At 36.9% G+C, this 26,681-nt stretch overlaps 3 protein-coding genes across 3 annotated transcripts; 1 reads left to right on the top strand and 2 right to left on the bottom strand.

Moving 5' to 3' along the window:
- Positions 1-4,252: 4,252 nt before the first annotated feature.
- Positions 4,253-5,230, top strand: LOC137711241 (pectinesterase 1). Its single transcript, XM_068450470.1, has one exon. The coding sequence runs from the start codon at positions 4,353-4,355 to the stop codon at positions 5,055-5,057; it is 705 nt and encodes a 234-aa protein (XP_068306571.1). The 5' UTR covers positions 4,253-4,352; the 3' UTR covers positions 5,058-5,230.
- Positions 5,231-13,591: 8,361 nt separating this feature from the next.
- Positions 13,592-14,271, bottom strand: LOC137711114 (transcription factor PRE6-like). Its single transcript, XM_068450321.1, has 2 exons — positions 14,055-14,271; positions 13,592-13,957 (listed from the first exon to the last, which is right to left on the bottom strand). The coding sequence occupies exons 1-2, from the start codon at positions 14,178-14,180 to the stop codon at positions 13,802-13,804; spliced, it is 282 nt and encodes a 93-aa protein (XP_068306422.1). The 5' UTR covers positions 14,181-14,271; the 3' UTR covers positions 13,592-13,801.
- A 6,917-nt stretch (positions 14,272-21,188) lies between these two features.
- On the bottom strand, positions 21,189-25,316 carry LOC137710882 (RINT1-like protein MAG2). The gene is made up of 4 exons (XM_068450037.1): positions 24,903-25,316; positions 24,696-24,794; positions 23,456-23,559; positions 21,189-23,357 (listed from the first exon to the last, which is right to left on the bottom strand). Exons 1-4 carry the CDS (start codon positions 25,192-25,194, stop codon positions 21,441-21,443), a joined length of 2,412 nt encoding a protein of 803 aa, XP_068306138.1. The 5' UTR covers positions 25,195-25,316; the 3' UTR covers positions 21,189-21,440.
- Positions 25,317-26,681: the final 1,365 nt, after the last annotated feature.

Genomic DNA, 26,681 nt, shown 5'->3' with positions numbered 1-26,681 from the left:
GAAGTGGGGAAAATTACTCGGATCAAGTAACAATATATTATTCATTTGATACCCAAATTTACATTATAATTATTTGTTTGTATTATTTATTTGTTACCTACATAATTTATTATTTATTGTTTGTATTATTTATTTGTTACCTACTTACATTATAATTATGTTGTTTGTATTATTTATTTGTTACTTATTTTCATTATAATTATTTATTTGTATTATTTATTTGTTACTTATTTTCATTGTGTAGGAACTTCAAGCACAAGCTTGGTACGCTGCCAAAACCAAAAGTAAAAATAAATCATTCAACCGGTGGGAATGTTGGAATATTGTCAAAGATTGTCCTAAATTTAGAGTTGTGCCAGTCGGTCCAGAAGTGCACATGAACAACACCCATCTACACTCTACACCCGATCATGTCTCGCATGTTCATGAAGATGATGCAGAAGAAGTGCCCGAAACGCCCCTCCCTGAACAAGCGTCGGTTCGACCCGTTATCCAATTAGGCCTCAAGGTAAGAAGGCTTCAAAGAGAAAAGGGAGTGCTTCCAAGAACGATTATGCAAAGTTCATGGAAGAACTTACTCGCCAAGGTGAATTGACTTTGGCGAGGGAACTGGCGAAATATGAGGGTGATAAGGCTAGAGAGGACGCAAAAGCTGCAGCTATTGAGAGAGAATTTCAGGCTAATGAGAGAGAAAGAGAGATACTTAGGCAAGAAAGGGAACATGTTAGAAAAGAAAGACGGGCTCAATAAGATCGTGAGATTATGAACACGCCTTTAGAAGGGAAGTCTCCAAATTCCAAATTTTTTTGGAAGTCAGAGAAAGCGGATGTGGTGCGAAGGAGGCATGCAAGAGAAGCGATAGCAAGCCAAGGTGGTCCTAGCACCACAAGAGAAGATCATCCTAGCACCACAAATTGGTTAAGTGATGATGAATAGAGTACTTTTTGTAATCGGAGCCCGTAATTTTCCAATCACTTTGGGTTGTGATTTATTATTTATTGTTTGTATTATTTATGTTGTTTCCAATTTATTGAATATTTATTCAAATTAATTTGGTAAGTTATTTATACTAAGAGAATATTTATTGAAATGACAAAAACACACCAAATAAAATTACATAAGCATACGGAATAATTAAAAACTCACTAAAAAAATTACATAAACATACCAAATAATAAAACACACCAAATAAAATAGTGCATAAACATACCAAATTCAAAAAAACACACAAAATGAACTTAATTATCCTCAGCTTGTTTCAATGCCCACTGGTGCTCTATCAAGTCAATTTGTCGGGCATTGTGCATGTCTGGCATTTGAAATGCAGTATATCGTTGAATGAGCCTTTCATTGTAACGTCCATCCCTTTGTAATGGCTCATGTTGCACGAGCTCATCGGTGGCGTCATGAGCACAATATATACGTGTTCTTGAATTGTTCATCGTGTCTGACTCATATTCATCAACAGCTTCATAATCGTACTCATCTTCCACAATCATGTTGTGAAGAATGATGCACGTCATCATGATGGATCGAAGCGACTCTACATCAAACAATCTGGCAACACCCTTGACGATCGCCCAACGAGCTTGGAGGATACCGAAACAACGCTCTACATCCTTCCTGCACCCCTCTTGACAGCTTGCAAAGTGTTTTTCCTTTGCACTTCGCGGACGTGGCACTGTTTTGACAAATGTTGACCATAGCGGGTAAATGCCGTCACGGCCCGTCGTACATACGTCCGTTGACCTCATACGTAACTATTGGTGCCTTTCCTTGCAGGACATCGTTGAACACTAGGGATTGGGCAAGGACGTTGATGTCATTTTGAGCTCACGGGACCCCGAAAAAGGCGTGCCAAATCCATGTATCATAAGATGTCACCGCCTCCAGAATGATACTTTTTGCTCCTTTTCTGTCCCCGTAAGCGCCTTGCCATGCACTTGGACAATTTTTCCACGTCCAATGCATACAATCAATGCTTCCAATTATCCCCGGATAGCCACGCATCTCTGCCTTCTTCAACAGCTGTTCCAAGTCCATGTTTGTAGGTTTGCGGAGGTACTCAGCGGTGTAGATAGATTCGATTGCTCCGCAAAACCTCATCAGGGACTCAAGAATAGTTGATTTCCCCATCCTCGTTATCGCATCCACTTGGTCTGCAGATGCTCCATATGCAAGCATCTGCAAGGCAGCAGTAATTTTTTGCTCAGGCAGTAGACCCATAGCACCAAAAGCATATTTCTTTTGCACGAAGTAAGAATCATGGTTGCAAACAGCAATCATAATTTTGTTGAACAAATGTCGTTCCATTATAAAACGACGTCTAAAGTACGTATCAGGGAATACACTATTAGGAACAAAATAATCATCCAAGAGTTCCATACCTCGTCGTTGCCTGCTTCTATCAAGGTTTCCAGAACGGCTGGGCCTGCAGATCTGAGCCATAACTTGGACGACTCGACGGGAATGTGAGGCTCTGCCCATTCTTACTTCGTCATCTCTCCTTTTACGCTCCGCATCCTCTTCCCTCTCATTTCTTAACCCCTGGTGATTGAACATTGCTTCTGATTCGTTAAACAATTTTTCCTCTTCCTGATCGAGTTCCCACATCAACATTGAGGAAGAAGAAGACATTGTAAGAAAGAAACAGAAACTATGAATAATGATACAGATTTTTGTGAATAAGGAAGCAGAAACTATGAATAATGATAGAGATCTTGAGAAATTAGTGTGAGATTTGTGAGGATGGATGGTGGATTATATATAGGATTCATAAAGGATTAGGTTGTACATAATGCCACGTGGCATGCCGTCATTCGTTAAAAATCTGATGGAAATCTATCCTCAAAGATTGTGAACAGATTATGACACGTGGCGCGACGTGATTGGTTAATAATCTTATCAGAAATCCATCACCAATAATTGTATTTTCAGATAATGACACATGGCATAACGAGTACGATTAAAAAATTTATTGGAAATCCATCCCCAATAATTGTCTTTTCGGATTTTATGACAAGTGGCGTAACGACAACGATTAAAAATCTTATCCGAAATTACAAATAAAATTATTTTGTATTATTTAATAATACTTCGGATAATGACACGTGGCGCAATGAGAACGATTAAAAATCTTATCCGATATTACAATTAAAATTATTTTGTATTATTTTATAAATAAAAAAATACTAATATTTTATTGCCTATTGCCAGGATTATTGAAGTGTAACGGTGGAGATGCAAATGCTATTGCCAGGGCTATTACTGTTCATTAAGGGTAGTTACTGTTCATTAGGTGGATTGAATAATGCAGTACTTGGGGAAAGGGCTCCAACGCTGGAGTTGCTCTGACGAAGAGTATGAAGATTGAATGACATTAGGTTTTCTCCTAGAACTACTAGGATTCACTTCTCAGTTGCAATTCTACGTTGCCATGCAAATAATGTTTTTTTTTTTTTTTTTTTTTTTTTTTTCCAAACTCGATTTTTTGGGTCACTATTTCGAGATGTTCTGTATTTGACTAGTTTTGAAGGATTCAATTTTTCATCATTCAACAACTAGCTTTCTTTTGTTTCTGTGTCTCCTTGCCCATCGAATATATTTACCGTTAGCTATGCGATTCTATCTATTACATTATTAGTTTTTTTTTTTTTTTATTTGTTAATAGAGAAACGTCAAGGGATCTTTTTCGAAGTATGATTCTTTATGGACTTTCTATGAACGTCAAATCTTGTACAACATTATAAAACATTGTGAAAAAAAAAAAAAAAAAAGCTTATGAACAATTCGTCTTTTGAGACAGTCTCTTACCATTTATCTTGTTAATATTAGACAATCTTCATTTTTGGGACTAGTTGATTCAGCCAACAACGATTTGTTGAGAGTATTTATGCACAATCATTTTTGTTTCCCCCTTGAATATTTTTTTTTAATGTAATTCAATTGATGGGTCAAAAATAAACAATATTGTACAAGAGAAAAAAAAAAATAATGTACGAAAATTACTTTCTTATTCATTAATTATTAAATGTCGGGGGCAATAACATTTTGAAGAGAAATTTTTCAGTGTGCATATAAATATAGGTGGTTGGAAAAAAAAATTTTAATCTCTAACCATTTATGTTATGACACTTAACGTACCAAACCGTGTTCGCAACACACTAAAAAGCTCTCCATTTTGAGGGCTTATTATAAGCCGGCATCAACCTCGTGGCAGATCATATTATAAACTTAATTAGATTATTTAATAATATCATTAGCTCAAACTATACTTAATCTCAATAGTCATCGGCCCATTAAACCTTCCTTCTCCAAAACTTCATCCAAAACCCCAAAACCAGAGCAGACAAATGGAATCCATCAACCACCTCAAAGGCTATGGCAAAGTCAACCTAGAAACCCTTGAAAACCCAAAACCCCAAAAACCCATCTCCTCCGCCCTCGCCATCTTCGCCGTCATCTGCCTGACTCTAGTGATCACCCTCGCGATCGCCGCCCTCATCCACGAATCCATCACCGAGTCATCCGACGAGTCCCAACCCCAATCCGTCTCCAACTCGGCTGAGTCAACCATCAAAACCGTCTGCAACGTGACGCGCTACCCCGACTCGTGCTTCACTTCCATATCCGCCCTCAACCGCTCTCCAAACCCCGACCCAGAAGCCATTTTCAAGCTCTCCCTTGAAATCTCCGCCGCCGAGCTCTCCCGCCTCTTGGCGTTGTTCAAGACCGTGAACTCCGATCCGGCGACTCAGGACTGCGTTTCTCAGCTGGAGGAAGCGATAAGCCGGGTCAACGACTCGGCGTCGGCGATGAGGGTGGACCCGGGAGAGAAGGCGTTGACTGAAGACAAAGTGAAGGACATACAGACGTGGATAAGCAGCGCGGTGACGGATCAGGAGACGTGCTTGGATGGTTTGGAGGAGATGGGATCGACGGCCGTGGAGGCGGTCAAGAGCGAGATGAATAAGTCAAAGGTGTACAGCAGCAACAGTTTGGCAATTGTGGCCAACTTCAAGGGCATTCTTGACAAGTTCAATATTCCCCTCCACTAATTATATTTGATTTAATTGTATAAAGAAAAGAAGAAAAAGGAACATGAGTTTAACTTGTTTTTTTTTGTTTGTTTTGGTTTTGAGTGTTTTAAGTACAATTTTCTTCTTAAATTATATAAATGGTGTATTTTTGTTGTATGATTTTGTGTTTTTAATTTAGTGATTTGTTTGCACTTGTAAGTTCTGTATGAACAAAATGTGAATAACCACTTACCATCCCATCGTGTAATTAATATCAAGATCTTTGTGCGGAGCGAAGGAAGAAGATTCTCAGTTGGCGATTGATTTTGTGACGGATAGATGTACACTTTTAGTAAGACAAACCAATGTCATTTATAGCTCGGTCATATTTTTCAGGAGTGTGCACTTTTAGGATTATACAATCGCTTTGTTGATCAGAATGTGTTACTAATTGATGGATAGACATACATTAAAAAAAAAAAACAAATTGATGTCATTTAAGTTGCATTTTTAGGATTATACAATCGTTTTTTGTTGATAAGAATGCGTAACTAATTGCCAGTGTTCGACTCTTTGTGATAAGGGATTCTCTTGTTATTGTTTTGTATACAGTTGATTTTCCTAGAAAATCACAATTTTCAATAACTATTTTTTAAGGAGTGACATATCAAATTGTGATTTGCCCTCACTTCCATAAATTGCTCCTTATGCGTGAAAAGTGAGGGGCTTCTCGGTTCTCTTTTTAACCAAGTTATTTTTTAAGGAAATATAAACAAATAAAACTTATTAGAAATTTTAAAATCTAAAAATTCGAGCTCAAGAAGACTATGACGGAAAAAAAAGAACACTAAATTAGACCACCTTCAATGGTGGGCTAAATGTTAAATTACCCTCCAAATTTCCTCCCCAAACCATCTCCAACCTATGCTAAAACATTGGGCTAAATGCCAAATGTTAAAGCTGGGCCAAATACCCCCCCCCAGATTTTCGAGAAAAACTTGTGTGAGGCTTAGCTTGCCATTGGATTTTGTTGAGTGGCACTACAATCGACTCAAAACTCGCCACGTGGCAAATCTTAAATATATTCTTTTATCATTCTTTTATATTTAAAATTTTTATAATAATTTTTTTAATTGATTAATATATTATGTTTCCTTTTTTATTTCTTTCCCCCTATAATTTTTCTTCCCAAATCCACCCCACACCCCCCTCCCCCCGCCAACTTTGTTTTGCTGTAGATCTTAGGTTTCAGTACTCTCACCTCTTTCTTTTTTTTCCTAATTTTGATTCTTTCTTTCTTTTTTTTTAAAAAAAAAGTTCTACACCCACTCCAATTTTATCACGGAAAGCAATCAAGAATCTGTAAGTTTTTTTTCTTTCTTTATACAATAGTTGCTTTGATCATGTGACATGAATAACCCACATATATAGATGTATTAGGGTTATTTTCTTTTCTTTTAATTGGGGGTTTTTGGTTTTTTTTTTTATATTTATAATATGAATTAGGGTATCTGCTATGTTTGCTACCTTCTTTATTATGAGTCTTTAATTAATATATTAGTCTAATCCTTGATTTTTTTTTTTTTTTTTCAATTGATAGGTTGCTGCTGAGGCAATGGAGTTTTAAGAAGATCTGAAAATCGGAATGGTAGTGCATACATACACTGAAGCTTACAGATTCTTGGTTACTTTCCATGATAAACTTGGAGTGGGTGCATAACTTTTTTTTTTTTTTTTTTAAAGAAAGAAAGAAATGAAACTGGGAAAGAAAGAAAGGGGAGGGAGTCCTAAGACCTACGGCAAAACAAAATGTTTGGGGGGGGGGGGGGGGAGATTTGGGAAGAAAAAAAATAGGGGTAAAGAAATAAAAAAAGGAAACGTAACATTAATATATATATATATATAATATTAATTAGTTAAAAAATAATTATAAAAAATTTAAATATAAAATAATGATAAAAGAATATATTTAAGACTTGCCACGTGTCGAGTTTTAAGTGGATTGTAGTGCCATTCAGCGAAGTCCAGTGGCAAGCCAAGCCTCATACAAGTTTTTCTCCAGATTTCCACCCCCCCCAACACGACCGGACTCCCTGGCCATTGGGCCAGTCTCGGCCCGTTCACGCTCCAACGCACTGATAGGAGTATATTTATGCGATTTAGTTAGCTTGTTTTCTTACATTCACACAGCTAATTTCTACTTGTTAGAGTGTTTTAAGCTATTTTCGTGTGTTTTCAGGTTCAATTGACAAAGTTGGCAAAAAAGTGCAATTTGGAGCATTTTAGAGCAGTTTTGGGCTTGGAATGGATTGCACATGCATGGAGCAAGGTGGATAGACGAATTTGAAGATCAAGAGAGGCTAGGAATGTGATTAACATCTAGAAGAATTAAATTGAAGACTTGGAAGATAAGGAATCAGCTACAAAGAAGGAATATTATCCAAATTTCCTTATCTTATCCAAACCTTATCCAACCTTATCTTATCTTATCCTATCCTAATCTTTTCCTACCTTAATTCCAACTGCAAAAAGGACTCATTTTCACATTAAATCACCTAAATATCATGTTCTAGAAGCCCTATTTTGTGCCCTAAGTTTATGCTACATGTAACCCTTCTAGAAGTTATAGAATCTGCCACAAGGACCATTCCTTGTCCTCCTTGGAATCTGATTGAAAGTGTCCTTGTTCTTTGGTGATTTGGAGTCCTAATTCCTCTCCTTTTCAGCCCAATTTCGTGTCTTCCCTTCACCCTATAAATACATAATGTTGCAACAATCATAAATCACTACCCTCTACCACAAATTCACACCACACCATCCACCACACTTGGAGCCGTGCTTGCCATTCAAAACATTGGATTGTTGGAGCGTTTCTAGGTGTATTCTTCTTTGTTTTCAATGTTTAAATTTAATTATCTTTGTTTTGCGAACATGAGGAACTAAATTCGTTTTAGTTAGAGATGAATTAAAAGCCATGAACATATATGTGATATGAATTGATTTCATCCAATTATTGTTTCATAAATCATGAATGCGATTTACTTATCTGTTTGATTGATAACTTATTCTTTTAGGTTGATTAAGGAGGCCTACTTAGTTTGCATGCATGAATTTGATGCTAGAATATAAGGGAGTTTCACGTAATAGTTATTCACTTATATTCACAAGTAGTGGAAGTCACTAGTTATGATTGTGTTAAGTGAATCATTGGCAGGAGTCTCATGCGTTTCATAGTGATGAATGCCTTGTCAATGCTTATAATTTTCATAGAACTTAATGACTTTTGATATGTATCTCTATCATGCGTTTCATATAGGGAACTTGAGAAAGATAATTTAGTTGTAATGCGTATTCATTCAATTCAATGAAATAAGAAAAATCTGATGGTTGGTTGTGCGATGCAATTAACTTAGGGCATTGTCATTCATGGTTTAAAGGAATAATAACTGGAAATTGATTTGTATGTATATGGGTCATGTGTGGAGATGAACCCTCTAGCTAGCCATTCATCCATATTTCACCCAATTTCGTCCAAGTTGTTTAAGAGTCTTTAATATGCTTGTCTTTACTTTAATTTCGTCCAAAATCCAATCCCCCTTTACTTGTTTGTGTCTTTTAGTTAGAATTCATCCAAACTTTTGTTTTTAAGTGTTTTGAGTCAAGTTAAAAGTAATTATCGTCCAAATCATCCTTTAGTGTCTAGTTTGAGTCTATTTGATTATTTTGTGTTGTTTTGAGTCTTTTTAGTTTGTTTTGAGTTGTTAGAGTCTAGTTTAATGTTTTAGAGTTTAATTTGAGTAGATTAGCATCCATTCTAATCCCCGGCCTAGAACGATCCCTACTTACACATATTACAATCATAGGGTTTTAATTTGAGTGTTAGAATATTTCACATCACGCCCCCCACGCGGAGCACCTGCAATTCATTCCCGACAGGGGTGGGCCCCGCTGACAGGGGTTTGTCGGCCACCCAATGGCTACATTTTCAATCTGATGGCTAATTTTCCCGGACCGTTGGTTGATCCAACGATCCAGATTCAAATTTGATTTTTTTTTTTAAATATGTTATTTTAAAATACATTGAATCCAACGGCTGAGATCGAATATAATCAAATCTAACGGTAAAAAAAAAGATCTAACGACCCAAATTTAAATCCAACGGCTAAAATAATTTAAAAAATAATTTAACTCAAAATTCATCCAAAAAATCTATAAATACCTATGTATTTGTTCAAACATCCACACAAAACTCAAATTTCTCTTACAATTCTTCCAATTTATCTTTCTACCATTTCTTTCCATTTCCAAATTGTTCAACATGGCAAGAGAGCATATTATAGGTCATAATTGGACATGTGAGGAAGATGTTGCTCTATGCTTGGCATGAGTTTCTGTTAGCGAAGATAGTGCAGTTGGCACAAATCAAAATAAGAAGGTTTTGTGGGATAAAATCATTGCAAAATTTCAAGAAAACTGCAATAGCAGTGGGCGAGATGGTGGTGGTGTTTATGATCGGTGGAAGACTACCAACAAAGCATGCACTTTATGGAAGGGAAGCTTGGAGAAAGCCGTTGGCATGGCTAGTGGGAGGAGTGCCACAGAAATTGTGAGTTTTGTTCTTGATATTTTATTTGTCATGTACATAATATTATGTTGCAACTAATTATTTTTATGTATTTTTTGCATAGGGTGAATTTACAAGACAAGAGTAACACCAAAAAATAAAGTTTTTAAGTTGCAACATGCTTGGGACGTCCTCAAGGATTGTCCGAGGTGGAGAACCGATGTGGACCAACAATGAGGAAGATTATTTCAACGTGAAGCTGCACAGACAAATGTCGTCGATGAAATGACCCCATCTCCTTCTTTTGCAAGGCACCTGGGAAGAGATAAGCAAAAGGAAGCAAAGAGAAAAGGGAAGTCCCAAGATCCGATGAGTGGACACTTTGATACCGGAATTACAAAATTGAACGAAACTCATAGCGCTCTCCAAGAAGAAGCGGCCCGAATGCGTTTGCAAATGAAGGAAATCTCGGATAGGGAGGAATATAGGTTTGAAATTGAATTCATGATGAATGACCTCAACAAATACACTCCAGAGAAGAAGAAGTTCTTACGTGGTAAGCAAAAGGAAATTATGTGAAATTCTGCCTCAAGGAGTATGTTTCAAGATGATGAATTCTCTGAAGCCTATATCCCAACATTTCAACGAAGTCCATCACCAAGTGAAGATGGTGGATATGATTGTTAAGTTTATGTAGTGTATGAATTATGTGCTTTATTAATTAAGTTTATTAATTATCGTTTATATTAAGTTTATGTAGTTTATTAATTATGTAGTTTATGAATTATCGGTTGTATTAAGTTTATGTGGTTTATGTACTTTATTAAATTTATGTCTTATTAATTATCCAATAATTTATGTCTTATTATTCCACACTTTGATGTAGAATAGATGCCTTCAATAATTCAACCTCCATTTAATAATTTATCCAACGTACTAGACAAAATATTTTGCATAAGAAGACATTTAAATTTATTGCTAGAAAATAACAACATAGTACACTTAAAATTATTACATAAATGCTTAACCAACATCATCAACGTTCACCTTGTCACATCCCGGCCCGGGTGGGACCACTTCCCGGGCCCGACTCCACTACCGTAGCACGATATTGTCCGCTTTGGGCTTACCATTCCCTCACGGTTTTGTTTTTGGGAACTCACGAGCCACTTCCCAGTGGGCCACCCATCATGGGATTGCTCAAGCCTCATTCTCGCTTAACTTCGGAGTTCCTACGGAACCCGAAGCCAGTGAGCTCCCAAAAGGCCTCATGCTAGGTAGGGATTGGAATATACATTTAAGGATCACTCCCCTAGGCGATGTGGGATGTCACAATCCACCCCCCTTAGGGGCCCGACGTCCTTGTCGGCACATTTCCGGCCAAGGATTGGCTCTGATACCAAATTGTCACATCCCGGCCCGGGTGGGACCACTTCCCGGGCCCGACTCCACTACCGTAGCACAATATTGTCCGTTTTGGGCTTACCATTCCCTCACGGTTTTGTTTTTGGGAAGTCACGAGTAACTTCCCAGTGGGTCACCCATCATGGGATTGCTCAAGGAGGGCGGATCATTTCCCGGGCCCGACTCCACTACCGTAGCATGATATTGTCCGCTTTGGGCTTACCATTCCTTCACGGTTTTGTTTTTGGGAACTCATGAGCAACTTCCCAGTGGGTCACCCATCATGGGATTGCTCAAGCCTCCTTCTCGCTTAACTTCAGAGTTCCTACGGAACCCGAAGCCAGTGAGCTCCCAAAAGGCCTCGTGCTAGGTAGGGATTGGAATATATATTTAAGGATCACTCCCCTGGGCGATGTGGGATGTCACACACCTTCTAGGTGCCATACATGCTCAACCAAATCATTGCGGAGTGTGTCATGACATTAAGGAGCTTGAATTCTATTTAAACGTCTCATATACTCACTCAAGGTGACCCTATCCTGTAGGGTCTCATATGTGGTTGGAGCGAGATATTCAACGTCTCTCGCAATAACTCTCGCATCTGTTGGTTGGTCATCATCCACATCTTCGTCTGAATCTTCTTCAATTTCGATATACTCATCTTCCACAATCATGTTGTGCAAAATTATGCACGTCATCATGATTGACTGGAGGTCTTCGAACTGCCAAAATCATGCAGGCCCTCGAACAATGGCCCATCGAGCTTGTAAGATCCCGAACGCTCTCTCCACATCCTTCTTGTAAGACTCTTGCCTCTGTGAATACAATTTCTTCTTTGCACTATCGGGATGAGAAAAACTTTTGACAAATGTAGACCAACTAGGATAAATACATCAGTTAGGCAGTAACCTAGCTCATACCTATTACCATTTACCTTGTACCGAAATTCTAGTGTCTATCCATTAACAACATGATCGAACAAAGGAGAAGACCAAAGAATGTTGATATCGTTATTTGATCCAGGAGCCCGAAGAAAGCATGCCAAATCCATGTGTCGTAAGACACCACAACCTTGAGCACGATGGTTGGCTTGTCATGACAGCCTTTGAATTGGCCAGCCCAAGCAGTATGACAATTCTTCCACTCCCAATGCGTACAATCGAGACTTCCTATCATGCCAGGGAAGCCTCTTTTGTCCACCTTACGTAGAAGCCTCTTCAAGTCTTCACGATTTGTGTTACGGAGGTATGTGGCTCCATATATGCCTTCAATTGCCTTACAAAAGCATTTTAGGTTCTCAATAACAGTACTTTCTACAAGTCGGCAATACTCGTCAGTTGAGTATGCAGAGCACCCATTAGCTAGCATGCAAAAAGCAGATGTGAGTTTCTGATGAGGTTATAGACCTTGTCAGCCTGCTACATCTAGCCTCCTTGCAAAGTAGTAGTCATGATTGACAACTGCATTCAAGATGCTTTCAAAAAGCTCTCTCCTCATCCAAAACCGCCTCCGAAAATCATGAGTAGGAAATCTCAGACGCTCGATAAAATAATCTTTCATCATTCGGTCATGACACTCTTCTCTATCATGCTGCACATATGAATGCCCTGTGACAGAATCACGATGGCTAGATTCGCCATGGTGCTCAAATTGCATACACTAGTTGATAAGTTCAACTTCGGCGTTGAACAATTCTGCATCCTCAATCTCGATCCTTGCTTGGTATTGTGTCATCTGCATTGTCATGCTACGCCTTCTTCTATCACCCATTGATGAGATCTTGAGGATTATTAGGAGTCAAAAACTCTTTGAAAGTTGAAATATTGGTGAATATAGAGGATGATTGAAGGTTGAAGGGTTGTGTGATCAACAAATATTGGACATATGTTTATATAGAGGATGATTGATGAAAGTTGAACGGTTGGTGAAAGTTGAAGTTTGGTGTTGAACGGTTGGTGAATTGAAAATTTGGTGTTGAAAGGTTGGTGAATTGAAAGTTAGCCGAGGATTGAAAGATTGGTAAAAGTTGAAGGCTTGCTTTGTGGAAAATTTAGTGATTTTTCAATATTTATCGGAATTAAAATTTTTTTAGATTAAAATGTTCATAAAATTAATTTATGATAGTCTACATATTTATTTATTTTTTAAATTTAATTTAAGAAAAAAAAGCCTAAGTTCATTCTTTAATAATCCCGAGCTAAAATTTTAGGTCACAACGGTTGGAGCAGAAAAGCTAAATTTTTTGGGCTAAAATATTTGGCTTTTAGTCCAACCATTGGAGATGGTCTTACAATGCATATACGGCTTATTGCTGGCTTAGTGTTCCTACTATTGTATTTTAATTTAAAAATTCACAACTTTTGTTCCAAATTATGCAGTTATACATTTCAACTTTTGTTCCAGATTTTACCATTTCGACTGTATACTCCCCTGAATGAAACAGGTTCAGATCCATATTAGCAGACAACAACCTGGGGTGGTTGCTTTCGTTTTTTTTCTTTATCTTGCTTTGCTTTCAATCCTAATCGTTCAATGATTGATTGTGACGCTATATTTTGTAAATCGAAGACATTGTTTCTGGTCTGTATATTGCAGCAAGTCATGATTAATTTAGGACCAAAAATTATTTTAATATGTAGTTTGGAGCTAGATCAATGACTAGCTACCATTTTAACAACACAGAAGAGATCAGAGTAGGGTACACTGAAGATTAAAAAACATATTTATATGGATAGATAAAGATACATATATATATATATATATAATCCTCAAATATATTTATCTATATCTCTCACTGATTGGATAACCAACCAAATTAATGTCGTAAAAGCGTTCTAATAAGTTCTTCATCAACATCAGTGATGCCTGCTGAATCCAGGAGTTGAGATAATCTTTTGCTCAAATCTTCCACCTCCCTATGCAGCCTCTTTATGTAACTGCAAGTTTCTTCCAAAATGCTCGATGCCGATACCTGCGTGAAATTTGAAATAAAACCCTAAACATAGAACACTAGCGATAGGTCACTTTAGTTAGAAATTGCAAGTATGATTATTTCCCTAAGCCTATACCGGTGTGTTGCGCGCATGATGAAGCTGAGGAAGAAGCGGTTGTAGCTTTAAGACGAGCTCCTTAATCTCATCATCTGAGGGTTTAGAAGCTCTTGATGATGATGATGATGATCTTCTGCTTGACATTGCTGGTTGAAGAAGCACTCTTGCTTTTTTTATTTTCTGCTTATAGCTTTTAGCTTCTTCGCACTATCAAATAGTGGAGGGGAAGTTTTAAGTACGAGACCAAAGCTTCTTAAAAAGAGAGTGGGAAAGTGGGTGGAGACACAAATCTTTTTAGTTAGAATAAGACACCAACGATGTTGATTGTTCTTGAGGCCCCATTGTACTTACTTCTTGGTTAAAAATTTCATCAAGATAGCCAAACACCTTTACTTGGTTTTTTTTAACTGAAAACGTAACTTTAGCCCTTGAAATTCAAGTTTCTTCACATAAAACCCGACATAGTATTTTTTACTTGAATAAAACCCAATTATTAGGCTCCACATTAGCAAATTCATTAATTTTGTTTGACCATACACATTTTTTATTTTTCAGATGACTAAAATACCCCTAATTACAATTTTAATGTATACATTTAATTCTATGCAGATTTGAAGGGAGGGAGTAATGAAAAAAATGCATTAATGTTTAAATTCATTGCATATTAATAATAAAATAATCTCAGTATATGTAATAATACATGCAAAATAATTTACCTACAAAATAAAAGAATGTTATTTGATTGAAAATTAATTTATCTACATTTTATATGTAATAATGCATGTAAAATAATTTACTTACAAAATAAGGAATGTAAGTTGATTAAAAAATAATATATCTACTACTTTTTGTTTATGAATTTCAATTTACCTACAAAATAAAGAAATGTAATTTGATAAAAAAAAAAAATATATATATATATATATATATATATATATCTACTACTTTTTGTTTATGAATTTCAATTTTCTTTTCTTTTTTTAGAAACATAATATACCTACAATATTGTTTAATTCTTATAAAAAATTAATTTACTTATATTTTACATATAAATATAGATAAATTATTTTTAACACACATATATAATAACAAATAAAAAAATGGCTAATGTATGTAATAATCTGTGTAAAATAATTTATTTACAAAATAAAAGAATATTAATGGATTCTTTTTTTTTTTATCAAACAATATTATTTGACGCAAAATAATTGATCGTACAAAGGATTCCTTTTTTTTTTTTTTTTTTTTTGTCATACGAAAAATGTGCCTATAAGTTTTTATGAATATGGGTAAATTAATATATATATATATATATATATATATGTTAATAATATTTATGAAACAAAAAAGGTAAAATTTCCATATGGGGTTAATTGCTAATCATAATTAGGGTGAGTAATAATATTTATTAACATAATTAGGGTTTTATAGCATAAGTTCTAAATATGTTGTAATGATTGGTTATATATTTGTCTACATGGTAGTCTATTTGAAATTTGGGTTTTATTTGAATGTTTAATATTAGGTGGGTTTTTGTTTTGGAAAATAGGAGTTTGAAGGATATTTCTCTAAATAACCTTTTTTTCATTAGAGCATAACACGTACCCTCATTTGGACACATGGCCTGTTTTAGTCAGCTAGTCATTGCTTAATGTTAGATGTTACATGCTACCAAAAGATACTTTGTCCTTGTATGCATGATTAAGGTCGATGGGATTTCTTTGTTTGGTGCATTGCCCTTCTCTTTAATTGTTTTATTTTGTTTTTAATTGTTTTTTTTTTTATTCTTGCCTTCCTTTTGTCTACTGAAAACACTTTGTTTAATTTGGTTTTGAAGTTGGAAACTATTGTGGAGAAAACGCTTCTGAAATGAGGGTTTCTGAAAACTATTTTAATGAGTAAGTTGGTTAAACATCACACAACTGCGATGCTCTTCATGTTTTTAGTTCAGAAAAAAACAAAAACATTGAAAAATAAAGGTCGTAAAATAAACATTTATGTCGAGTACTCTTACACTTGTTGGGAGACCAAAAACTGTAACCCCAAAGCATAGTGTTAGCCCACACTCATGCCAAGGAATAACTAATATGAAAGCAAACGTTTGGTAGACATGATTAGTTTCTTTTATTAAACATGATATTTGATGTTAAGTCGGGCTTGTAGCTTTAGTGGTAGAACATTATACTTAAGCATTCACGTAAAATTGCAGTCTCCTCCTCCTCCAATGCTAGAAAATGATCATAAATATTTCATGTAGAAATATGAGCCAATAAATCGTAGTAGATGAGCTATTGTGATTCAATAGTGCAACATTGTAGCAAATCTTATTCAATATTCTCAAACAAACCTATATAATTCGCAATGTTTTTTGTCTCTCTCTCTCTCTCTCTCTCTCTCTATTATCATGATTATTGATATGATGAGCAATTTTTTCAATTTAGGAACGATCAAATCAGCCTGACCATATGCTGTCCAATCACAGTGTTTTCCCATTCTTTTCTTTTTTCTCTTGAAGGAAACGTCATACCGTAAACCAAAGTTCAACAGTATTTGAAGTGTAAAACTCTAAATTCAGTGAATGGTGAGCCTATTTTAACTGTGATTATATGGTAGATAGATCAAGAAAATAGTGAATGTTAGGTAACTTTGTTAGAATTTACGCACCGACCAAACTAACTCTAGGGAAAATAAGATTTCTAAGAACAGTACTATTTAGAATCAGAATGGTGATTTGTAAATATTGATAGGTATGTTCTTCTCGCGAAGCCGGTGTGCAAATTAAACAAAATATGGGAGCAATGAGGGGGAAGGGTTGATGTGACAAAGCAAGCACAAGTTGGGGAGTGACTGTACTAAACAGCCATGCTTATGAAGGCGCCACCTGAGGTGGTGAGGAATTGGGATGGACAATGCCAATAAATTGCTCTTTGGCCTTATTTACCAACCCTACTCAATTTGGACCCTAAATTTCCGGTACCCGAAACTCAGTGTACTCTGTCCCAAGGCTTACATGTTCTGCATCTTCCACGTGGCCCTTCCGTGTAGCAATCATGACGGTTGCCCTGGTAAAGTAATCACTGAGTCACTGAGTCACTGAGTCTCTCTCACTCTGGGACCCCTCTTGTCTTCTTCTCCAAGGTGTTGCCTTTATCCTATGCATTGTATAGGGCAGGGCCAACATGCAGGACTGGTTAATTGTAGCCTGGAGAAGATACAGCGCAGTAGAATGTCCTTCGAGGATTCGAGGTAGAACAGTAAAAAACACAATAGGACTAGTAACCCTAATGCATGCGAAGTAATTCCAGTTCTGGTTAAGGGCATACGTCCTAAACGTCAGACTTTAACAAGTTATCTAGTTTTTTTCTTTTTACCTGAACTTTGGAAACTTACGATTTTGGCCATCTTTTTGCATGCAAATGACTTACATGGAATGAATAAAAGGTCAAACATGTATATATAAGGTGATGTTATTCACACACTTCTTTTTACCTTTAATACACATTCTGTAAATTTCTATTATTTTATCCTTTTTACTTCATTCGATTCGACTGTCAAAAATTTAAAAGGTGGAAGGTAAAATGAGATGTGTGTGGATAGCACCACCCTATATATAATCCACATAAACACTCACTAGAGGTCCATACATGTAGTGCTTGAAATATCCATCGTCGCTATTTCTGTTGAAATATCCAAAAAATCAAATATCAATATGGAAAGGGAGTGTAAAATGCAAACTTCACCCTATATCGGCGAGATATAGGAAAATTGGTGAATATCGACGATATTTACCGATTCAATACATATATTTTGCCCGAACCTGTTGCATATTTCTAACTTTTGAATTTTTTTTGAGAAAATTTTCTCTAATTTCAACTAAATTTGACTGAGTTGATATACCCATCCATTGCAAATTTCCATAATTTATGTCAAAGACAACCGACATCGATATATCCAGCTATATTTCTCTGAATTTGCATATTGATATTTCTACCTATATCGATATTTTAAACACAGCATGTATGACACAGTAAGTTAAATGTTTATAAAACCCTAATTGTTCTTCAACATTTTTGTCCGTTATTTCATTTCTTAATTATTCAATTTGAAGTCAGAGATAAACACGAGTTTGTAAATACAGTGTCCTGGGGTGGATCATAGTATATGATAGGGTGAGGAAACTGTAAATTGTAACTCCTTGACATGTGAGAAAACCCACATACTCTGATTCAAATGAAGGGTCGGACATTTATACACTGACCAGAAATTTCAACTTGAAGCTTGACTTATCGCTTCAGATTCACCCTATATATGTGTAGGGATGAAATTAATCATCCTACCTGCCATCACATATCGTTTTCTCGTCTGGCCTCTTCATATATATGACTGCGACTCGACCCCAGTAATATAAGTGCCCAACAGTGGTCCATGCTTGAAAGACCACTGTAGTAACAGCAGTCTACTTGTACTAGTGGACACTGTAGCTTCTGCGTAGCTACGACTCTCAAGTTCCAGAGAGATCTGCATATGGAAAACGCAATTCATGCAAAAGATTTGGTGGAGATTGCATGGCCACACTTTATAATTTTACATCATGCTATGTAACCCTAAATTATTGTATTGGTTTCTTCTTATGTATTCTCAAAACTTGAGGTGGTTAAAATATGCAACCGAGTTAGGCCTCGCAAACGGGTTGAGTTTGTTGTATTCGTGTTATATTGTTATCGTAACGGATTGTGTCGTGTCAAATATATTATCTTAACGAGTTCTCAAGAGATGACCCGAAAGCAACCAAATTAGTAACGCGTTGTATCGTTTCTTGTCGGATTGACAGGTTATGCAAGAAATTGTCATGCTCAATGTCTAAATATAGCAAACAATATCTTATTGGGTGACCCGATAACCACCCAAGTCGCTGACGGATTTTTAACAGGTGAACCGATAACTACTCAAATCATTAACAAGTTGATCTGAAACCTGCTATTTTTACATTGCCTCGCATCAAGGTTAATGAGTTGTGCAAGAAATTGTGAAGCTTAAATTGAGCCTATAACATTCATGATTAGCTGGGATCTGATACCAATTCACGGCCGAATATTTCTTTCAATGTTACTAACATTTCGGTCACATATTAACATAACAGAAGTACTGTGAATTGATACATCCTACCAAACAATCTTTTCCCTTTATCTTTTTAGGTTAGTATCTAGCTTCTAGGTTAGGGAACAGGGTAATATCAAGGCTGAATGTCCGTCTTTTTCAGTGTCATGAAAGATGCCAACAGCGTTCACCTTGCACCCATATGCATTGCTACACTCCATATTATGTCAAGTTAACTTCAACTCCAAGTACCTACTAACAACATCAACCTCCTACTCTTTGTCGTTAGTGGCAGTTAAATTTCCAGTTTCCGATCCATGTGATGAGAAAAGGATGACAGAAGAAGAGTTAACAATATGACCCAATACCTTCCCGAACATACAAACGAACACCGGCGTGAATTGCGCCAAGAAAGAAAAGAAAAAAGAGAAATGACAACATAATTATGAGAATATGACATTTCAATTCACACTCTAACAAACTATGAAGTCAAGCATTCTGAAAATACTTCAACTTGAAAGCTTCATGATCTTAAGCATGAAGGAAAAACCCTTCACCATCACATCATGATCTTAATCATCAGTTATAGTTTCTACTTGCAGAAAATTTCCAATCGTTTCCGTTTCTGCTGCGAGTTTTGACAAGTCAATTTTATATTATATTTAATCCTATTCTTGGTTAGATTTTATATGTTTTTGGGAGAATTTTGATACTTTTTTTTTTATGTTTTGATTGTAGGTCCGTAGAATCTACTTTGCTTAAAAAAAGTGACAAAACGATGAAATCTTAGAGTGATTCCAATTGAAGCTGATTCCTTAAAGAGTGAAGATGATTGTGTCAAAATTTTAGCTCTAAATTCCACGCCGTTTGATCATGACAATTAATGAAGGCAGATGTGTAATGTTGCTAGATTGACGTTTTGGGCTTGTTTGGGCCATAAGTAATTGAAGATGACGTTTTTCGAAGAAAATTTCTTTTACAAAGTTGAAGGGGACGTCCTAAGCTTTCCAATGCTACCTTGCAAGCCTAATTCGGTGCTGTTTTTTGTCAGTCAATGGGTTGACTTTAATTGCGGATCAGTTTACCAAATTATACTAGGAATGTGTTTTCTAATTATATTATTTCAAGGTATGATTCAGATTCTAGGTTTATCTATATGTTTGAGTTTGGAGCCCTAGAGAGCCAGAACGTTCTTCGAAAATAGAAAGAGAGCTTTTGGTGATCTATAACTTTACAAGGATGTTTTCTATCTTTTCTTAATAATATTTTTGGCATTCAATTATGATTATGTGTAACTAATTTTCTTTGCTAGAACGAGGCCACAAGCCTTAGCATGAATATGTAGTTATGCATGCTTGCTTTGAATTTTCAATCGCTGATTCTAAACTATCTATATATCTTGATGCTTGATCACCATTATGATGTGTAGAGAAGTAATTGGATGCAATTTTTGTTGGAATGTCACCCTAAAATTGGTTAATGCTTCTTGTTGTTGGAAATTGACTTAAGGCGGCTCTTACGGGTTGCATAGTTTTTCAAAGAGTTTGCACAAAACTTAATGAGTCTTGCATGTTTATATTTGATTTGAAGGTCACAAACAGATTGCAATTAGATATGCATTCCAGCTTAAATGCCACAGGTAGAATATGCATTAGTAAACCTAACATTCAAAGCTTGTATGTGTTAATTCATAAGTAAATAATAGGACTACAAAAATTGTTAATAGTCACAGCTAAACCCTACTGCTTCTCACACTCGATTTTTTTTCTTAAAACGTTTGCATTCTTATTTTTAATATTGTTGATTTCTATACTCTTAATTATTTGCACTTGTTATTTAATCCACAATTCCAATTTTCTAATTCTTGAATTAAATAAGTAATTAACAATTGCTTTTAAACACAAGTTATTTGTACCAATCCCTGTAGAAATCTACTTTGTTTGAGCCGTTTTTACTACAATTACCGTGTTCTCTTGCAAATATTTCTATGTGATTTAACCCTGGTTTTGCAGATGATGAAAATCGTATCAAGTTCTCAAACACGTATAAAGAAAATTGTATCTGAAGTCCTCAATCCACCAGATTCAACATGGCATAAACAACGATCATCATTCACAATATTATACAGATGTTAAGAGGATCGATATAAAATAAAATTGAATGAATTGAAAATAATCAAACGAAACTACTTTTCGAAAATAAAATGGCATACTTTCTTTTGTCTTTACTGTGTTCTGCTTCATGAAAAATGAAGGGGTCAGTCCAAGGGTTCCCAAGTCATGTACAACACGAAACACTTGGAAGCCCTCAACTCTTAAAAACTCTACTCTTCACAATCTTTTCTACCTCTGTTTCACTCAAATTCCTAATCCCATTCTCCTTCATCCATTTCTCCCCTCTTGCCAAGCTGCTTCGAAGTTTCTCTTCTTCCATCTTCAACAGCTTCAACCCTTCACTTACTTTGGGGAAAAAGCCCTCCGGCCTCAAACACCATGCCCGAAATGCCCCAAATACAACCTCCAAATCACTACCAAGCCTCTCGACGCCCGTGTCAGAAAACTTCACATTGCTCATTAGAATAACGCTGAAAAACAATCGATCAATTCTAGCTGCCAAACTTCTCCACACCCCAACAAAGTCTATCCCGTTCAAATCAGTTTCTACCACTGATATTTTACCTTGCAAATAATCTAGAGCGCCAACTAAAAATCTGGATACTGTCCAACCATCCTCACTCTTTTCTTGCCATTGCCTCCTGTTCTTCATATAATCCCGACTTTGAGCCTCAAATCCCCTCAATATAACAACAGACAATTTTTCAGCCCATTCTATTCTAAACGCCTCCAACTTTACAACCTCCTCGTGAAAAATACCATTATCTAGACCTTCCACTGACTCGACATTACCACTTTGATCGCCTGCTGATATTCCAAGTTGATCACTCCGACCTGACCAAATCTCGAGGAAAAAGATGTCCTCACACCATTCCTTTAAAACAGATTCAATGTAGCGAGCGGCATTAATGGAGTTTGCAACTTTAACTAGGCCATCATCATCTGTCAAGGCAGTCAAACCTTCAGCCTCTTGGCACCTGATGAGTAAGCTCTCCAAAAAGTTTTGTATAATAGGTACCCCAGCTAATCTGAGAAATCTGGACCTCATAGAGATGCTAGGCAATGATCGACAACGATCAACCACAGATGATAGGCACCGAAGATAGGCACTACAAATTGCAGGTGCTTTGAGATCTTCAGTATCAGATAAAAGAGCTGCTCCTTGGACTTTCATAGTCCAATTTCTCTCATCACCAGCATCAGATTTCAACTTTTCTAGTATATCATTTAATTCCATCTCTGCCCATAAATCAAGCCAATCTGGTCGATCACTGAAAACTGATAGAGAAGAAACCTTTAAGAAGTTCCCGTCATCCTGAAGTGAAAGCAAGATTCCAGAATTTTCTATTAGAGACTTGATTCGTTTATCAAAAGATATCATCAAGTCAATAAGATGCAGCCAGGATATTCTAGCCTGTGACTGAGTACCCGTTACGCTATCTTCATCTGGTTGTCCAGCATACTTTGGAAATATCTCTTTCGCTAAGTATGTTGATAAGGATGATACCATTCCAGAAATCCATTCTTCTCTGCAACTGTACCCGGTTAACATTGCTTCATCAACCAGTGGTTGCAATAATTCATCCATAGAGTCAACATAATCCCTGGTGGTCTTGTACACAAGAGCAAATATAAATTCTGGCTTATCAACCCATTTTGTGAAGTGGCGTTGGGATGCCAATGATATAGGATTCACAAGCTCTTCAATCACCCAAAGTGGCTGGTGAAGAGCAAGCTCACGATTATAGCCCTCTAGTTGACGCGATTTTCTTCGTCTTTGCAACTCCTGTAGACCGCACAAGGCTAAAAAGTTTTCACAGTACTGATCTTTGAGGTCTCCTTGCATCGTGAAAAGAGGATTCAGAACTTCAGTTGATCTCCCTGTATCTGGAGTTGAGGAAGTCAAAGTGGCAAGAGGCGGTGGCCATCCCAGGGAAGTAAGAAGTGCCCGGTGATCTGCTATAGCATGGGGTCTTAAAACGGCCAGAGCTCGATCTACTCTGTGATCAACTGTTGACACAAGATGTGCCCATTGAGGGTGTGTCTTGGTAACTGAAGTTAAAACATCTTCTATCAATTTAAGAGTTTTAATAGCACCCAGACGCATTTCCTGCCAAGAGAGAAAATGAGGACTTTGCAAAATAAATAGTGATATAACAAAATTGTAATTACCAAAATATTTTGTTTTCACAAACAAAGGGTACTCACTTCTGAATTCTGCCTTGCTGAATGCTTCCATGAGTTTTTCTTCATGGTAGAAGATACAGCATCTTCAATATCACCAATCATAGTTTGAAGCTTCAACGCAGTCTCTGAAGACAAAAAATAAAGGACCAAAAAATGTGAGAAAGTTTGAAGTCGAATATTCAGAGACTATGCTTCTCAGTAGTTGGTAATGCTAGGAAAGAAAATTGTAGTACAGGCATACAAAACACGGAAGACAGAGGCCAAGCAGCAAACGAACCCAACATACAGTATGCAGGAAGTACTTCAGAAGTAAAAGGACAACTTCACATTAACGAAAAAACTCTCCCAAATGTGAAAAACAAATCTGGCTGCATGATTTTGAAGTCCAACAATTGATGTAACCAGTACTAAGAAAGCACTAATATTTCCACCAATTAAGGGCCCGTTAGATAACTCTTTTGTTTTTAGTTTTCATTTGTTCTTCTAGAGATAGAGGAAACGTAAAAGGGAGAAGTGAGGAATGGAAAATAATAAAGGGAGACGGTGGGAGGTAGAAGGTAGGAATGCAGATTATACGAAAACAAAAATTTGAAGGTCAAAACGACATGAAATTGTTTTCAACTTTTGGTTTTTACTTTTCACTTTGTGTGTCATTTCATACACATTTCCTCCACCATCATTCCTTCAAATTTCTTCATTCCTTGTTTCACCCACACACTTTTCCTTTATCTATGTCACAAATTATTGAAAACTAAAAACTACGAACAAAATGTTGGGCCCTAAGAAATAGGATTGCACTTGTTGGAGCGTAATCACATACTATCATCTTTCAACTTAAAGTTTTTAAACGGGAACTGGGATTCTAACATTTAGTATCGAACCATTTGTAGTTTCACAAAACAAATTCAGCTTCATGGTTCTACATTAGCCATCTGTTACTGCCTAAAATAATATGTGATCACACCACATTTAGACCAGTTGAGGCCTTCACAATACATATTACACACAAGTGCATCAACACAAGCAAATAAAGCAAAATAGCAGAACTCATGAGAATCGTACAATTCACTACTCGCACAAATAATCGAAGCATCAATGTATTCAATTACACGTTTCCGGTCTCTATTCAAACAAAGTGAGCTAATTGTAAAACAATATAACAAGTACAATACGAAAGTTTATAGCTTTCAGCTAAAGCTAGTTCCTTAAATTTATTAATTCATTTTTCAATTTCAGTTCCATTGTTTCGCAAGAAACACACCTGCGTATGATCGAACGGACTGGACTCTCGCCACTTCCTTGGCCAACGCCGGCAGCTCCTCTCCCAATATCTGCTCCGCCCTCTCGTTCCCCTTTCCATCTACAAACAAAAGTTATCCAAATTAGCAAGACCAGAAACGAAATTAGACCCAAAAAATTGAAAATTGTAATCAGAATTGCCCAAATATCAATACCAGCACACACAAACCTGAAGTGCGAGAGCGGGTGGAGGATCCGAGACCCGCCAATCGGGCATTGATACCGCCTAAGCGGCCGTGGACTCGATCGGAGAACGAAGCGTAAGTCAGAAGCGAGGATCCGAGCCTCTGATTCAGGTCGATTAGGGTTCTATCCAGGTCACCGCACTGGGATTGGAGCTCCGACAGGAGAGTCGGAGCCCCGCTCAGATTTTCATTGGTCTGGAACTTGTCGTCGAGGAAGGAGACGATCGAGGGCGGGAGGTCGGAGGCGGGAGGGAGGGTCTGGACCGCCGAATCCATGGTCGTCTCAAACCATTCCGGTCCGGTGGTGCGAGTGGGAAATTTGAATGGGGAGCGAGGGTATTTTAGGGTTTTTAACGGGAATTTCAGCGACTGAAAGGCCGTGCTTATTTGTGCTTTTGCTTTCGTTGAGAGATTAGAGACTGAAAATTGACTCCCACCAAATACCGTTTTCAGTTACGCGAGTCAGTTCGTGGACTAAATTGTTAATGGGCTTCAAATGGGCACTATATTGGGCTTTGCTTTTGAGAAGGTTATGCTCTATTATTCGGCTGCCCAACCTTGGGGAAAGTATTGGCTTCGACATTCGGTTCATGTCACATGTCTGACCATTCTCTTAAAATTTGGAATCTCTTGTGATTGGTCTTGCTCAATTCCACATTGATCCAACGCTTTATAAATTGATACCCATGCAAAAGAATTACTCCTACTTCGTGATTGGTGCCACGTGGTTGGGCATGTAAGGCAAGTCAATAAGATGTTGTCAAGAGCCGGATTAACCAAAAAGCAAAAGGTTGAGTGTGTTTGTGAGACAGTGGGTCAAAGAAGGGAAGTCCTGTAGTTAAGAATTTTTCAACCTACAGTCTTTCATTATAGGTTGGGCTTTACTAACATTGTTAATGGACTCAAATGGGCTAACTACATTGGGGTAAGACTAAACTATAGTTGGGCTTGGTTTCGGTGGAGGCTATGTACTTATTCTTCGCATGCCTAAAATTCTTGAGCCTAATTCCCGGATGGCATTGCTTGTCCATCCCTCCTGGTGAAGAGTTGGACCTACTTGTCCCGTACAACCCCACATTGATCTTCCATCATTAATTTACGTCATTTGACACACCATAACACTTGCACTTGATTTTGTGAAAAAACATCTTACATGTGCTCAATGACGGATCTAGGAATTTTATTGGGAAGACAGTAAAAATAGCATGTGTAATGCAAGAAATTTTTAAACGGAATAGCATACAAATTGGTATTTCATCAAGCCTTCATAGGCATCATGTCATTTATCAAATCAAATTGCAGGTTTGTCAACATATGCAAATAGCTTCCTATGAGCATGTCGACTGATGTCAATGACTTTCAGCAGATGCCAACATATGCCGAGTGAGTCTATCGAAAGATGTCTATAGCTGCGCATACAAAGGTATGAGGTTAGCAATTACCATGCCCAGTTGCCATAGAGATAATTTGTCGAGCAGTTGAAGAGTAGCTCTCAAGTGCATCTCAGATTTTCAAAGAGAAGCCTCAGTTCTTTCTTGGAGAATTTCTTAGCTTAGATGGTCAGCTGACCCACCTTGTCTTAAGGTTGATCCGCCCCTGCTTGTGTTTCTCCTCGTAGATGATTATGGTCATTCCATAAATCACTTCCAAATGAGCGCTTAATCAACTGAAAAGTATCTATTTTGGTTTTTAAGAATTTATTTTTATTTTTAACCCACTTGCTTTCATTCTAGGTTTGTATGTGTTTGTCATTTTGTGTTCAA

The sequence above is a fragment of the Pyrus communis genome, chromosome 12 (assembly GCF_963583255.1).
Source record: "Pyrus communis chromosome 12, drPyrComm1.1, whole genome shotgun sequence".
Lineage (NCBI taxonomy): Eukaryota > Viridiplantae > Streptophyta > Magnoliopsida > Rosales > Rosaceae > Pyrus > Pyrus communis.
Note: the sequence above shows the minus strand (reverse complement) of the source record. Positions and strands in the feature narration are given on the sequence as shown.

What these genes read in the sequence shown, in the direction of transcription:
- LOC137711114 (XM_068450321.1), bottom strand. Translation starts at nt 14,180, where the DNA reads ATGTCAAGCAGAAGATCATCATCATCATCATCAAGAGCTTCTAAACCC. An exon ending in ATCATGCGCGCAACACACCG is followed by an intron (nt 13,958 to 14,054) that starts GTATAGGCTTAG and finishes AATTTCACGCAG; the next exon opens with GTATCGGCATCGAGCATTTT.
- LOC137710882 (XM_068450037.1), bottom strand. Translation starts at nt 25,194, where the DNA reads ATGGATTCGGCGGTCCAGACCCTCCCTCCCGCCTCCGACCTCCCGCCC. An exon ending in CACCCGCTCTCGCACTTCAG is followed by an intron (nt 24,795 to 24,902) that starts GTTTGTGTGTGC and finishes TTTTGTTTGTAG; the next exon opens with ATGGAAAGGGGAACGAGAGG. An exon ending in CAGCAAGGCAGAATTCAGAA is followed by an intron (nt 23,358 to 23,455) that starts GTGAGTACCCTT and finishes CTCTCTTGGCAG; the next exon opens with GAAATGCGTCTGGGTGCTAT.
- LOC137711241 (XM_068450470.1), top strand. Translation starts at nt 4,353, where the DNA reads ATGGAATCCATCAACCACCTCAAAGGCTATGGCAAAGTCAACCTAGAA.